The sequence below is a fragment of the Oncorhynchus masou genome, unplaced genomic scaffold (genome assembly GCF_036934945.1).
Source record: "Oncorhynchus masou masou isolate Uvic2021 unplaced genomic scaffold, UVic_Omas_1.1 unplaced_scaffold_643, whole genome shotgun sequence".
Lineage (NCBI taxonomy): Eukaryota > Metazoa > Chordata > Actinopteri > Salmoniformes > Salmonidae > Oncorhynchus > Oncorhynchus masou.
Window position 1 is genome coordinate 44,383 of NW_027012865.1, and position 14,999 is coordinate 59,381.

The 14,999-nt window shown below is 41.5% G+C and overlaps 1 protein-coding gene across 1 annotated transcript; it reads right to left on the reverse strand.

Annotated features, from left to right (window-relative positions):
• Positions 1-1,587: 1,587 nt before the first annotated feature.
• Positions 1,588-11,015, reverse strand: LOC135536610 (zinc finger protein 32-like). The gene is made up of 4 exons (XM_064962896.1): positions 10,577-11,015; positions 10,054-10,151; positions 9,675-9,852; positions 1,588-2,816 (listed from the first exon to the last, which is right to left on the reverse strand). The coding sequence occupies exons 1-4, from the start codon at positions 10,785-10,787 to the stop codon at positions 2,077-2,079; spliced, it is 1,227 nt and encodes a 408-aa protein (XP_064818968.1). The 5' UTR covers positions 10,788-11,015; the 3' UTR covers positions 1,588-2,076.
• Positions 11,016-14,999: the final 3,984 nt, after the last annotated feature.

Here is a 14,999-nt window from a genome sequence, read left to right on the forward strand (position 1 = left end):
TAAACACATGGAATCTGATCTACAAATATCACTTGATTATCTGTAGTGCTGGAGGAATGACACACCCAGATAAACACACAATGTCAGACTTTTAAAAAAGGACCATTTAAACACATGGAATCTGATCTACAAATATCACTTGATTATCTGTAGTGCTGGAGGAATGACACACCCAGATAAACACACAATCAGAGTTTAAAAAAGGACCATTTAAACACATGGAATCTGATCTACAAATATCACTTGATTATCTGTAGTGCTGGAGGAATGACACACCCAGATAAACACACAATGTCAGACTTTTAAAAAAGGACCATTTAAACACATGGAATCTGATCTACAAATATCACTTGATTATCTGTAGTGCTGGAGGAATGACACACCCAGATAAACACACAATCAGAGTTTAAAAAAGGACCATTTAAACACATGGAATCTGATCTACAAATATCACTTGATTATCTGTAGTGCTGGAGGAATGACACACCCAGATAAACACACAATGAGTTTAAAAAAGGACCATTTAAACACATGGAATCTGATCTACAAATATCACTTGATTATCTGTAGTGCTGGAGGAATGACACACCCAGATAAACACACAATGTCAGACTTTTAAAAAAGGACCATTTAAACACATGGAATCTGATCTACAAATATCACTTGATTATCTGTAGTGCTGGAGGAATGACACACCCAGATAAACACACACAAAGAGTTTTAAAAAAGGACCATTTAAACACATGGAATCTGATCTACAAATATCACTTGATTATCTGTAGTGCTGGAGGAATGACACACCCAGATAAACACACAATGTCAGAGTTTAAAAAAGGACCATTTAAACACATGGAATCTGATCTACAAATATCACTTGATTATCTGTAGTGCTGGAGGAATGACACACCCAGATAAACACACAATGTCAGACTTTTAAAAAAGGACCATTTAAACACATGGAATCTGATCTACAAATATCACTTGATTATCTGTAGTGCTGGAGGAATGACACACCCAGATAAACACACAATCAGAGTTTAAAAAAGGACCATTTAAACACATGGAATCTGATCTACAAATATCACTTGATTATCTGTAGTGCTGGAGGAATGACACACCCAGATAAACACACAATGTCAGACTTTTAAAAAAGGACCATTTAAACACATGGAATCTGATCTACAAATATCACTTGATTATCTGTAGTGCTGGAGGAATGACACACCCAGATAAACACACAATGTCAGACTTTTAAAAAAGGAACATTTAAACACATGGAATCTGATCTACAAATATCACTTGATTATCTGTAGTGCTGGAGGAATGACACACCCAGATAAACACACAATGTCAGACTTTAAAAAAGGACCATTTAAACACATGGAATCTGATCTACAAATATCACTTGATTATCTGTAGTGCTGGAGGAATGACACACCCAGATAAACACACAATGTCAGACTTTTAAAAAAGGACCATTTAAACACATGGAATCTGATCTACAAATATCACTTGATTATCTGTAGTGCTGGAGGAATGACACACCCAGATAAACACACAATCAGACTTTTAAAAAAGGACCATTTAAACACATGGAATCTGATCTACTCTATATTCAAACTGACAGACTCCATATTCAGTTTTATTTTCTAATAAAAACATACAAATATATTTTAGAGTATGCTATAAACAATTAAACACATTGTCAGTTAATAAAATAAGACAATGGGAGCACTGTGTATGTTCTCTGATGAATTTTAAGTCAATGTGATGTGAAATATCAGTTTACACAGTAGGAGAAGTTATTTTTCTCTGTGTGGATCCTCACGTGCCTTATAAGTGACATTTGTAAGGCTTCTCCCATGGGTGTATTTAGATCATATTTTATGTTTCCTATCAAGCTAAAACTCTTTCCACACTAGGCGCAAAGGAAAGGCATCTCCCCTGTGTGTATTCTCTCATTTCTTTTCAGGTTTCCTAAATGGTTAAAACTCGTTCCACACAGGGCGCAATAGTTAGGCTTCTCCCCTGTGTGTATTCTCTAATTTAATTTCAGGTCTCCTAAATGGTTAAAACTCATTCCACACAGGGCGCAATGGAAAGGCTTCGGTGTGTGTCCACATGTCTTTTCAGGCTTCCTAACCTGGTAAACCTAGATCCACACTGGGAGCAGTGGTAAGGCTTATCCCCTGTGTGTATTTGCTCATGAGCTTTCATGTTTCCTAACATGCTAAAACTCTTTCCACAATGGGTGCAATGGTATGGCTTCTCCCCAGTGTGTATTCGCAGATGAGATTGCAGGTTTCCTAACATGCGAAAACTCTTTCCACAATGGGTGCAATGGTATGGCTTCTCCCCCGTGTGTAATCGCGCATGGGATTGCAGGTTTCCTAACGAGCCAAAACTCTTTCCACACTGGGCGCAACGGTATGGCTTCTCCCCTGTGTGTATTCGCTCATGAGTTATTAGGCCTCCTAACCTGTTAAAACTCTTTCCACAATGGGAGCAGTGGTAAGGCTTCTCCCCTGTGTGTATTCGGCCATGAACTTTCAGGCTTCCTTGCTGTCTAAAACCCTTTCCGCAATGGGAGCAGTGGTAAGGCTTCTCCCCTGTGTGTATTCGGCCGTGAGCTTTCAGGCTTCCTTGCTGTCTAAAACCCTTTCCACACTGGGAGCAGTGGTAAGGCTTTTCCCCTGTGAGACTCTTCTCATGTCTTTTCAGGCTTCCTAACTTGGTAAAACTCTTTCCAATCTGGGAGCAGAGGTGTCGTCTTGCTGGTTTGGTCGTCTCTGGTTCCTTCAAGTTTGGTTTTCCTCCTGCCAAAGACAGTGTTCATTTAAAGAGAGAACAGAATTAAATCTCCACGTGATAAAACTGCCTTGCTATGAGGTTTAATCCAAATCAGATCCCTCAACCTGGGGCCAGTTTCCAAACATTTCATAATTTAAGACAATCTTGGTGTGATTTTAAAACAAATGTTGTAGAGCTTCCTGGTAATATGTTTACTTACTTATTCATATTCTTATTTTTCTTTCTGTTTTAGAAGTCAGAACACAAACAACTCAACAGTTCTACGACACTCAAGACACAGACATCTCTGGATTCCTATTGAGCAGGTGGTTGTAAATATATAACCTTCATAGCTGTATGATACAGAATGCGACCTACACACTTCCTTAAACCTAAAATAAGTAATTTTGTCAAAAACAATATGTATTTTTTTCATTGGAGACGCAAAGCACCTCTGTAACATCTCCCCGTTGTCTCAATGGTTCGAACATGATGTTAAAATGGCACATTTTCTGATTTAGACTAATCACTAATGGAATGGTATTTTGGGTAAAATAAAAATAATGAAATATTTGGGGCAGATTTTTAAAAAGGATTATTATATTTATATTTTTTTACCCCCCTTTTTGCCCCAATTTTCATCAATTGGTAGTTAGTCTCATCGCTACAACTCCCGTACTCGGGAGAGGCGAACGTCATGCGTCCTCCGAAACACAACCGCAATGCGGTTGACACGATGCACAATTAACCCGGAAGCCAGCCGCACTTATGTGTCGGAGGAAATACCTTACACCTGGCGACCGTGTCAGCGTGCATCAGCCCGGCCCGCCACAGGAGAGCACGATGGGACAAGGACACCGGCCAAACCCTCCCCCAACCCGGACGATGTTGGGCCAATTGGCTCTCCCAGTTGTGGCCGGCTGCGACACAGCTGGGTATCAAACCAGAATCTGTAGGCAAACGGTGGTTTGAAGATTCACTTCACCCTTTTTGGTTACTATATGATTTCATATGTGATATTTTATAGCTTTGATGTCTTCACTACTATTCTACAATGTAGAAATTAGTAGAAATAAAGACTGGTAAAATTCCTGACTGGTTGAATGAGACTGGTACTGTTGTGTCCTGACTGGTACTTTCCTGACTGGTACTGTAGTGCATATGGTCGATTCCTGACTGGTACTGCATATGGTCGATTCCTGACTGGTATGGTCGTGTATATGGTCGATTCCTGACTGGGAAAGTCAACCTGAACATGTGTAACTGGGAGGTGAGAACGATTCCTTGGGAAATCAAAACTCTCTCCACAGCTAGCTTGAAACGTCACAGATGGAGCTGTCCAATCAAATCACATTTTATTGTTAACATACACATGGTTAGCAGATGTTAATGTGAGTGTAGCGAAATGCATGTGCTTCCAGTTTCGACCATGCAGTAATATCTAACAAGTAATCTAACAATTTCACAACAACTACCGTTTACACACACAATGTAAGGGGATGGAATAAGAATATGTACATATAAACATATGGATGTGCGATGGCCGAACGGCACAGGCAAGATGCAGTAGATGGTACAGAGTACAGTATATACATACGAGATGAGTAATGTAGGGTATGTAAACATTATATAAAGTGGCATTGTTTAAAGTGACTAGTGATTACATTTATTACATCAAAAAATTGTATTATTAAAGTGACTAGAGATTTGAGTTAGTATGTTGGCAGCAGCCACTCAATGTTAGTGAAGGCTGTTTTACAGTCTGATGGCCTTGATATAGAAGCTGTTTTCCAGTTTCTCTTTTTCAGTCTCTCGGTCCCAGCTTTGATGCACCTGTACTGACCTCGACCTTCTGGATGATAGCGGGGTGAACAGGCAGTGGCTCGGGTGTTTGTTGCCCTTGATGATCTTTTTTGGCCTTCCTGTGACATCGGGTGGTGTAGGTGTCCTGGAGGGCAGGTAGTTTGCCCCCAGTGATGCGTTGTGCAGACCTCATCACCCTCTGGAGAGCCTTACGGTTGTGGGCGGAGCAGTTGCCGTACCAGGCGGTGATACAGCCCGATAGGATGTTCTCAATTGTGCATCTGTAAAGTTTGTGAGTGTTTTTGGTGATAAGCCAAATTTCTTCAGCCTCCTGAGTTTGAAGAAGCGCTGTCTTCTTCACGATGCTTTCTGTGTGGGTGGACCATTTCACTACTGTCCCGTCGATGTGGATAGGGGGGTGGCTCCTCTGCTATTTCCTGAAGTCCACGATCATCTCCTTTGTTTTGTTGACGTTGAGTGAGGTAATTTTCCTGACACCACACTCCGAGGGCCATCACCTCCTCGCTGTAGGCCAATTTGTCGTTGTTGGTAATCAAGCTTACCACTGTAGTGTCGTCTGCAAATTTGATGATTGAGTTGGAGGTGTGCATGGCCACGCAGTCATAGGTGAACAAGGAGTACAGGAGAGGGCTGAGAACGCACTCTTGTGGGGCCCCAGTGTTGAGGATCAGCGGAGTGGAGATGTTGGTTCCTACCCTCACCACTTGGGGGCGGCCCGTCAGAAAGTCCAGGACCCAGTTGCACAGGGCGGGGTCGAGACGCAGGGTCTCAGGCTTAATGACGAGCTTGGAGGGTACTATGGTGTTAAATGCTGAGCTGTAGTCGATGAACAGCATTCTCTCATAGGTATTCCTCTTGTCCATATGGCATAGTGCAGTATGGTGGCGATTGCGTCGTCTGTGGATCTATTGGGGCTTTAAGCAAATTGGAGTGGGTCTAGGGTGTTAGGTAGGGTGGAGGTGATACGATCCTTGACTAGGCTCTCAAAGCACTTCATGATGACGGAAGTGAGTGCTACAGGGCGGTAGTCATTAAGCTCAATTACCTTAGCTTTCTTAGGAACAGGAGCAATGGTGGCCCTCTTGAAGCATGTAGGAACAGCAGACTGGAATAGGGATTGATTGAATATGTCCGTAAACACACCAGCTGGTCTGTGCATGCTCTGAGGACGCGGCTTGGGATGCCATCTGGGCCGGCAGCCTTGCAAGGGTTAACACGTTTAAATGTTTTACTCACGTTGCCTGCGGTGAAAGAGAGCCCGCAGGTTTTGGTAGCGGGCCGTGTCATTTGCACTGTATTGTCCTCAAAAAGCAAGCAAAAAAGTTGTTTAGTTTGTCTGGGATCAAGACATCGGGGTCCGCAACGGGGCTGGCTTTCTTTTTGTAGTCCGTGATTGACTGTAGACCCTGCCACATATGTCATGTGTCTGAGCCGTTGAATTGCGACTCTAATTTGTCTCTAAACTGACGCTTAGCTTGTTTGATTGTGTTGCAGAGGGAATAGCTACACTATTTGTTTCCGGTCACCTTGCCCTCATTAAAAGCAGTGGTTCGCGCTTTCAGTTTTGCGTGAATGCTGCCATCAATACACGGTTTCTGGTTGGGGAAGGTTTTAATAATCGCCGTGGGTAAAACATCACCGATGCACTTGCTAATAAACTCGCTTGCCTAATCAGCATATACATCAATGTTACTGTTTGACGCTATCCGGAACATATCCCAGTCCACGTGATCAAAGAATCTTGAAGCGTGGAATCAGATTGGTCGGACCAGCGTTGAACAGACATGAGCATGGGCGTATCCTGTTTTAGTTTCTGTCTATAGGCTGGGAGCAACAAAATGGAGTCGTGGTCAGATTTGCCGAAAGGGTCCAGGGTTTTGCCAGCCCGGGTCGCGCATTCGATATGCTGATAAAATTAAGGGAGCCTTGTTTTCAGATTAGCCTTGTTAAAATCCCCAGCTACAAAAAATGCAGCCTCAGGATATGTGGTTTCCAGTTTACATATAGAGTCCAATGAAGTTCATTCAGGGCCGTCGAGGTGTCTGCTTGGTGTCTGCGATATACATGGCTGTGATTATAATTGAAGAGAATTCTCTTGGTAGATAACGCGATCGGCATTTAGATTGTACGGAATTGTAGATCAGGTGAACAAAAGGCCTTGACTTCCTGTATGTCGTTATGACGACACCACGTCTCGTTAATAATCATAAGGCATATACACCCCAGCCCTTCTTCCTACCAGAGAGATGTTTGTTCCTGTGGGCGCGATGCGAAGAAACCAGGTGGCTGTACCGACTCTGATAACGTATCCCGAGTGAACCATGTTTCCGTGAAACAGAGAATGTTAGCTTGAAACGTCACAGATGGAGACATCCAGGGACACTTGAGGAAGCTAAACTGTTAGCACCACACTGACGTCATTTACACATGAACAAATAAAGTGAGTCATTTCCAAATTAAACAATGTTCTTTAAGATATATATATATATATATACATATTAAACCATGTTCTTTAAGGTCTATATGTTGTTCAGGCTTCATTTGACCTGTTAAAATAGGAAATTGAATACATTTGATCCATTACAGAGACGAAGAACAAGTCTCACAAAAATAGCTTTTCATTTAATCATATTTCATAGCTTTTAGAAAAGGTTTAGAGAGCTTGTTTTAAATACATATGTGCCATCTTTAACAAGTTCAGTAGATGGGACGTTAATGAAGCAATACAGACCACATTGAGTGTGGAGTTTAGTTTGTATGTTCTAGAGTCACATTGAAGAGTGTGGAGTTTAGTTCTAGAGTCTTGTAAAGATATGAGACAGGCAATGTAACGCATTGGGGGGGGTTGACTGAGACAGGCAATGTAACGCATTGGAGTGTCTGGAGTTCAGTTCTAGAGTCAATTGGTTTCTCTCAGTCTAGCTTCATGTCAACTAACATAACTCTGCTAGTTGTCCTGGTAAAAGATACCAGTGGGAAGATCTATTTTTTTAAACGTATTTATTTATTTCACCTTTATTTAACCAGGTAGGCAAGTTGAGAAGGCAAGTTGAGAACACCTTTATTTAACCAGGTAGGCAAGTTGAGAACACCTTTATTTAACCAGGTAGGCAAGTTGAGAACACCTTTATTTAACCAGGTAGGCTAGTTGAGAACACCTTTATTTAACCAGGTAGGCAAGTTGAGAACACCTTTATTTAACCAGGTAGGCTAGTTGAGAACACCTTTATTTAACCACGTAGGCAAGTTGAGAACAAGTTCTCATTTACACCTGCGACCTGGCCAAGATAAAGCAGCGCAGTTCGACACATACGACAGTTACACATGGAGTAAAACAAACACACAGTCAATAATACAGTATAAACAAGTCTATATACGATGTGAGCAAATGAGGTGAGATAAGGGAGGTAAAGGCAAAAAAAGGCCATGGTGGCGAAATAAATACAATATAGCAAGTAAAACACTGGAATGGTTGATGTGCAGTGGAAGAATGTGCCAAAGTAGAAATAATGGGGAAATAATGGGGTGCAGAGGAGCAAAATAAATAAATCTACAATAGGGGGAGAGGTAGTTGTTACGCTAAATTATAGATGGGCTATGTACAGGTAGGTGCAGTAATCTGTGAGCTGCTCTGACAGCTGGTGGTTAAAGCTAGTGAGGGAGATAAGTGTTGCCAGTTTCAGTGCTTTTTGTAGTTCGTTCCAGTCATTGGCAGCAGAGAACTGGAAGGAGAGGTGACCAAAGAAAGAATTGGTTTTGGGGGTGACTCGAGAGATATACCTGCTGGATCGTGTGCTACAGGTGGGTGCTGCTATGGTGACCAGCGAGCTGAGCTAAGGGGAGATTTTACCTAGCAGGGTCTTATAGATGACCTGGAGCCAGTGGGTTTGGCGACGAGTATGAAGCGAGGGCCAACCAACGAGAGTACAGGTCGCAGTGATGGGTAGTATATGGGGCTTTGGTGACAAAACGGATGGCACTGTGATAGACTGCATCCAATTTATTGAGTAGGGTATTGGAGGCTATTTTGTAAATGACATCGCCGAAGTTGAGTATCGGTAGGATGGTCAGTTTTAGGGTATGTTTGGCAGCATGAGTGAAGGATGATTTGTTGCGAAATAGGAAGCCAACTCTAGATTTAACTTTGGATTGGCAATGTTTGATATGAGTCTAGAAGGAGAGTTTACAGCCTAACCAGACACCTAGGTATTTATAGTTGTCCACATATTCTAAATCAGAACCATCCAGAGTAGTGATGTTGGACGGGCGGGCAGGTGCAGGCAGCGATCGTTTGAAGAGCATGCATTTAGTTTTACTTGTATTTAAGAGCAATTGGAGGCCACGGGAGGAGAGTTGTATGGCATTGAAGCTCGTCTGGAGGGTTGTTAACACAGTGTCCAAAGAAGGGCCAGAAGTATACAGAATGGTGTCGTCTGCGTAGAGGTGGATCAGAGACTCACCAGCAGCAAGAGCGACATCATTGATGCATACAGAGAAAAGGGTCGAACCAAGAATTGAACCCTGTGGCACCCCCATAGAGACTGTCAGAGGCCCGAACAAAAGGCCCTCCGATTTGACACACTGAACTCTATCAGAGAAGTTGTTGGTGAACCAGACGAGGCAATCATTTGAGAGACCAAGGCTGTTGAGTCTGCAGATGAGGATGTGGTGATTGACAGAATCGAAAGCCTTTGCCAGGTCAATGAATACGGCTGCACAGTATTGTTTCTTATCCATGACGGTTATGATATCGTTTAGGACCTTGAGCGTGGCTGAGGTGCACCCATGACCAGCTCTGAAACCAGATTGCATAGCGGAGAAGGTTTTGTGGGATTCGAAATGGTCAGCAATCCGTTTGTTGACTTGGCTTTCGAAGACCCTAGAAAGGCAGGGTAGGATAGATATAGGTCTGTAGAAGTTTGGGTCAAGAGTGTCCCCCCCTTTGAAGAGGGGGATGACCGCAGCTGCTTTCCAATCTTTGGGAATCTCAGACGACACGAAAGAGAGGTTGAACAGGCTAGTAATCATTTTATTTGTTGAAACTAAACTACAGCACTTACTTTGATGAGTCAAATCTGATCCTTTCTTCTCTTCTCCTCCTCTCACAGTTCCACTCAGCCCCAATGTTTTCCTGCAGTCCACCAGCAGCACAGACAACCTCTTCATACCCAGCAGTAAGGTGCTACCAGGAGAGGTACGACACGGGGACTCCGGGAGGGAGGAAGGGCTAGCGTTGTCCTGGTAACCATAAAGAGGGGACACAGACACATATCATTATGGATGCTGATGTCACTGTTGTCATAAACTGCTTTACAGAAACACAGCCCAGACCCAGAGAGAGCAAGCTGTATGCTCGACCAGACCAAGCTGTATTCTAGACCAGACCAAGCTGTATGCTAGACCAGACCAAGCTGTATTCTAGACCAGACCAAGCTGTACCATCTGGTGTTCTGATCTGGAGAGACTCTTCTCTGCCTCGTCAGCATCAGGATGTTGTTGAAGCTCCCCAGAGGATCCACCATAGTCATGTCTCTCTCCTGCGTGAATGACAACATCAAACAGATGGTAAACTTATGTTATATCTTATGATACAAGAGGATTTAATATGTCTAAAAAGGGCCTAAAATGGCCATCATCATCATGATTTTATAAAATATTGTTTACGGGTTCATTTTCTGTTTGATATTTGAAGTAAAAATGATGCACCAGTATTGAATTTTAAAATCCTGTTATTAGATGAAGTGCCCTTTAATATCGACCACGTGGAGAATCCAACACATCTAATTACAAGTTCCCAGAATATATGTACCAATGGCAGATCGACCCGTAAACAATTCCTACAGTACTGAACAACATATTCAAGTGTTTAACTTCAGTAGATTGCCCCTTTAAAAGCCCACATTAGTTCAACAACTGCATAGTTTGTGCCCGTTTTTGTGCCCGTTTTTAAGACAGTACTCACTGGTGTTAATCAGTTCTTCAGTCTCCTCCTTTTTCACTCCCAAGACGTCTTCCTCTTCCTCTTCTTTCACTACATTCTCATCTTCCTCCTTTATGATTCTGAAAGCTTCTACCTCCTCTTCCACTCTGACAACCTCTTTCCCATCTTCCTCTTTCAGTGTAATATCATCCTCTTCTTTCACTGTGATAGCCTCCTCTTCCTCCCTTTTCATTCTGAAAGCTTATTTCTCTAATTTCACCAGTTTCTTTCTCCGTCTTGTTTAGTGAGTTTATGCTCCGGGAGATTAGCCTAATGCCGTATCAATGTTGCTAATTTCACAAGCAAATTACGTTGAAATGAGCTAGTAGATAAGTAAACAGATGAATGTTCAAAACACGAAGAGTAATATACACAAGATTGGTCTAAAACGCTTCAATGATTATGTTTTGTTTGCTAGCAAACCACCGCTTAAATCAGTAGCCTTTTGTCGCTGTTGAAGCGGCTTCATGTCCGTCCATTCGATTATACGTCACGCAAGAAGCATCACCTGAAAAACTCACTTCGCCATCTGCTGACTGGAGTGGGTAACGCAGACTGGAATCTCCATTACTCTGTTTATTCTGGTAAACAATGTCATAAGAAGTCATTTAAAAACAACCAGATGTTATTTTTTCTCTTCCTTCTTACAGCCAAAACTTTCCTCCAGGATTGACCTGCCCATTAGTCAGGATTAGGTGACAGATTGAAGAGGGTGGCATATTCCGAGCTAAATTGACCAAGGTTCATCACTAACAACACATAATAACACCCCACATAATGCTTCCCAAATACAATGAAATCTTCTCTCACCCAGCGGCATGTGGGTTATTTATGTGAGTGTTGCTGTTGCCACATGAAGCAGTGCCCACTTTGTTTAAGGACAGATAGGAGGTGGACAGACAGGACTCTACCTTTGTAGAGCACATGCCCCTTTGCCCTTCCAGTCTCTGAAGTGCCCTATTGGGTGGTGTTATAATTTGTATTCATAGTTATTCTGAACCCACTGCCTGCAAGTCGTTTTTAAATTCACCTCAGTGATTTGTATTTTCTTCAACTTTCTGAAGAGGAAACAGCCAAGAAATGCCCCTGTCTGAGTGCAGTCTACCACTATGATGTAGCTGTTAATGATGATGCTAATGATCCACTATGTGTAGCTGTTAGAGATGATGCTAATGATCCACTATGTGTAGCTGTTAGCGATGATGCTAATGATCCACTATGTGTAGCTGTTAATGATGATGCTAATGATCCACTATGTGTAGCTGTTAATGATGATGCTAATGATCCACTATGTGATGATGCTAATGATCCACTATGTGTAGCTGTTAGCGATGATGCTAATGATCCACTATGTGTAGCTGTTATGTTAGCGATGATGCTAATGATCCAATGTGTAGCTGTTAGCGATGATGCTAATGATCCACACTATGATGCTATGATCCACTATGTTAGCTATTAGCGATGATGCTAATGATCCACTATGTGTAGCTATGTATAGCGATGATGCTAATGATCCACTATGTGTAGCTGTTAATGATGATGCTAATGATCCACTATGATGTAATGCTAGCTGTTAGCGATGATGCTAATGATCCACTATGTGTAGCTATTAGCGATGATGCTAATGATCCACTATGTGTTAGCGATGATGCTAATGATCCACTATGTGTAGCTGTTAGCGATGATGCTAATGATCCACTATGTGTAGCTGTTAGCGATGATGCTAATGATCCACTATAGCTGTTAGCGATGATGCTAATGATCCACTATGTGTAGCTATTAGCGATGATGCTAATGATCCACTATGTGTAGCTGTTAGCGATGATGCAAATGATCCACTATGTGTAGCTATTAGCGATGATGCTAATGATCCACTATGTGTAGCTGTTAGCGATGATGCAAATGACAACCATCTTCTGGTTGATGGAAAAGATTCCCCAAAACCTGGCAGAATGATATCATGACTATTTGCATCAATCCAGTTGTGATTTGTTCAGAAAGCTCTGCAATCACATGTGTGCTACAGAGACACCACTAACCAAGCAAGGCTCTTGCTGGTGCCACTTCAATTAAAGGGTATCTACACACAAAAATGAACATTTCTTAGATTTTTCTCAGACTTCAAACGTGTTCTCCTGATGTGGTTTAAGTATTGTTGTGGACTTAGAACATCCAGTTGTGTAGTTTCTCTATTAACAGTGTGATTCAGAGAGAGAAAAACAGAGAAATTGGGACAAATCAGAAATCTGGAAAAACTAATTAGAGAAAACAGAATTTGAGAGAAAAAAAATGAATTAGGTTAAAAAAAACAAAGCAGATGTTATAGAGATATATTTGATAGGACCCTAAATATTCTATACATTTTCTCTCATTACTGTATTATCTAGGGATAGTGTAGAGTAACAGCTGTATCCTGGGGTGACCTTTAACCTCCTTCTCCTCAATACTTCTTCCACTGAATCAAAGCTTCAGCCAAGTAGGATACATGATAGTGACAACACATGGAGTTGGGTTGGATATAGTCATGGTAGGATACATGATAGTGACAACACATGGAGTAGGGTTGATATAGTCATGGTAGGATACATGATAGTGGCAACACATGGAGTTGGGTTGGATATAGTCATGGTAGGATACATGATAGTGGCAACACATGGAGGTGGGTTGGATATAGTCATGGTAGGATACATGATAGTGACAACACATGGAGTAGGGTTGATATAGTCATGGTAGGATACATGATAGTGACAACACATGGAGTTGGATATAGTCATGGTAGGATACATGATAGTGACAACACATGGAGTTGGGTTGATATAGTCATGGTAGGATACATGATAGTGACAACACATGGAGTAGGGTTGGATATAGTCATGGTAGGATACATGATTGTGGCAAACATGGAGGTGGGTTGGATATAGTCATGGTAGGATACATGATAGTGGCAACACATGGAGGTGGGTTGGATATAGTCATGGTAGGATACATGATAGTGGCAACACATGGAGCTGGGTTGGATATAGTCATGGTAGGATACATGATAGCGGCAACACATGGATATAGTCATGGTGGATATAGTCATGGTAGGATACATGATAGTGGCAACACATGGAGTAGGGTTGGATATAGTCATGGTAGGATACATGATAGTGGCAACACATGGAGGTGGGTTGGATATAGTCATTAGGATACATGATAGTCATGGAGCTGGGTTGGATATAGTCATGGTAGGATACATGATAGTGACAACACATGGATATAGTCATGGTAGGATATAGTCATGGTAGGATACATGATAGTGGCAACACATGGAGGTGGGTTGGATATAGTCATGGTAGGATATAGTCATGGTAGGCTATAGTATTCTATTTTAACTGCATGTGTTGGTGATTGTTACCAAGGGCAGCATTTATTCCAGTTGAAATAGTCAAAATACTTTACTCAACATTGGAGCTTTTTGTTGTTGACCACATGACCCCCAAAGGGTCAGAGTTCAGCCCTGGACAAGAGACACACATATTAATGTTGTCTATACCCACATATTAATGTTGTCATATTAATGTTGTCTATATTAAGGCTGTCTATATTAAGGTAAAGGGTGTCTATCTTATGGGTGTCTATATTAAGGGTGTCTATATTAATGTTGTCTATATTAAGGGTGTCTATATTAATGTTGTCTATATTAAGGTTAAGGGTGTCTATATTAATGTTGTCTATATTAAGGTTAAGGGTGTCTATATTAAGTTTAGGGTGTCTATCTTAAGGGTGTCTATATTAATGTTGTCTATATTAAGGGTGTCTATATTAAGGTTAAGGGTGTCTATATTAAGGTTAAGGGGTCTATATTAAGGGTGTCTCTATTAAGTGTGTCTATATTAAGGGTGTCTATATTAAGGTTAAGGGTGTCTATATTAAGGTTAAGGGTGTCTATATTAAGAGTGTCTATATTAAGGGTGTCTATATGAAGGGTGTCTATATTAAGTGTGTCTATATTAATGGTGTCTATATTAAGGTTAAGGGTGTCTATCTTAAGGGTGTCTATATTAAGGTTAAGGGTGCCTATATTAAGGGTGTCTATATTAAGTGTGTCTATATTAAGGGTGTCTATATTAAGGGTGTCTATATTAAGGTTAAGGGTGTCTATATTAAGGTTAAGGGTGTCTATATTAAGGTTAAGGGTGTCTATATCAAGGGTGTCTATATTAAGGTTAAGGGTGTCTATATTAAGGGTGTCTATATTAATGTTGTCTATATTAAGGGTGTCTATATTAAGGTTAAGGGTGTCTATATTAAGGGTGTTTATATTAAGGGCGCCTCTCCAGGGAACTGTCGGATGTCATCTTACATAAATCATGCAGCCTGGAGGAGGATCTGATTAGCAGTCTATTCAGTAGAAAGAGATGTA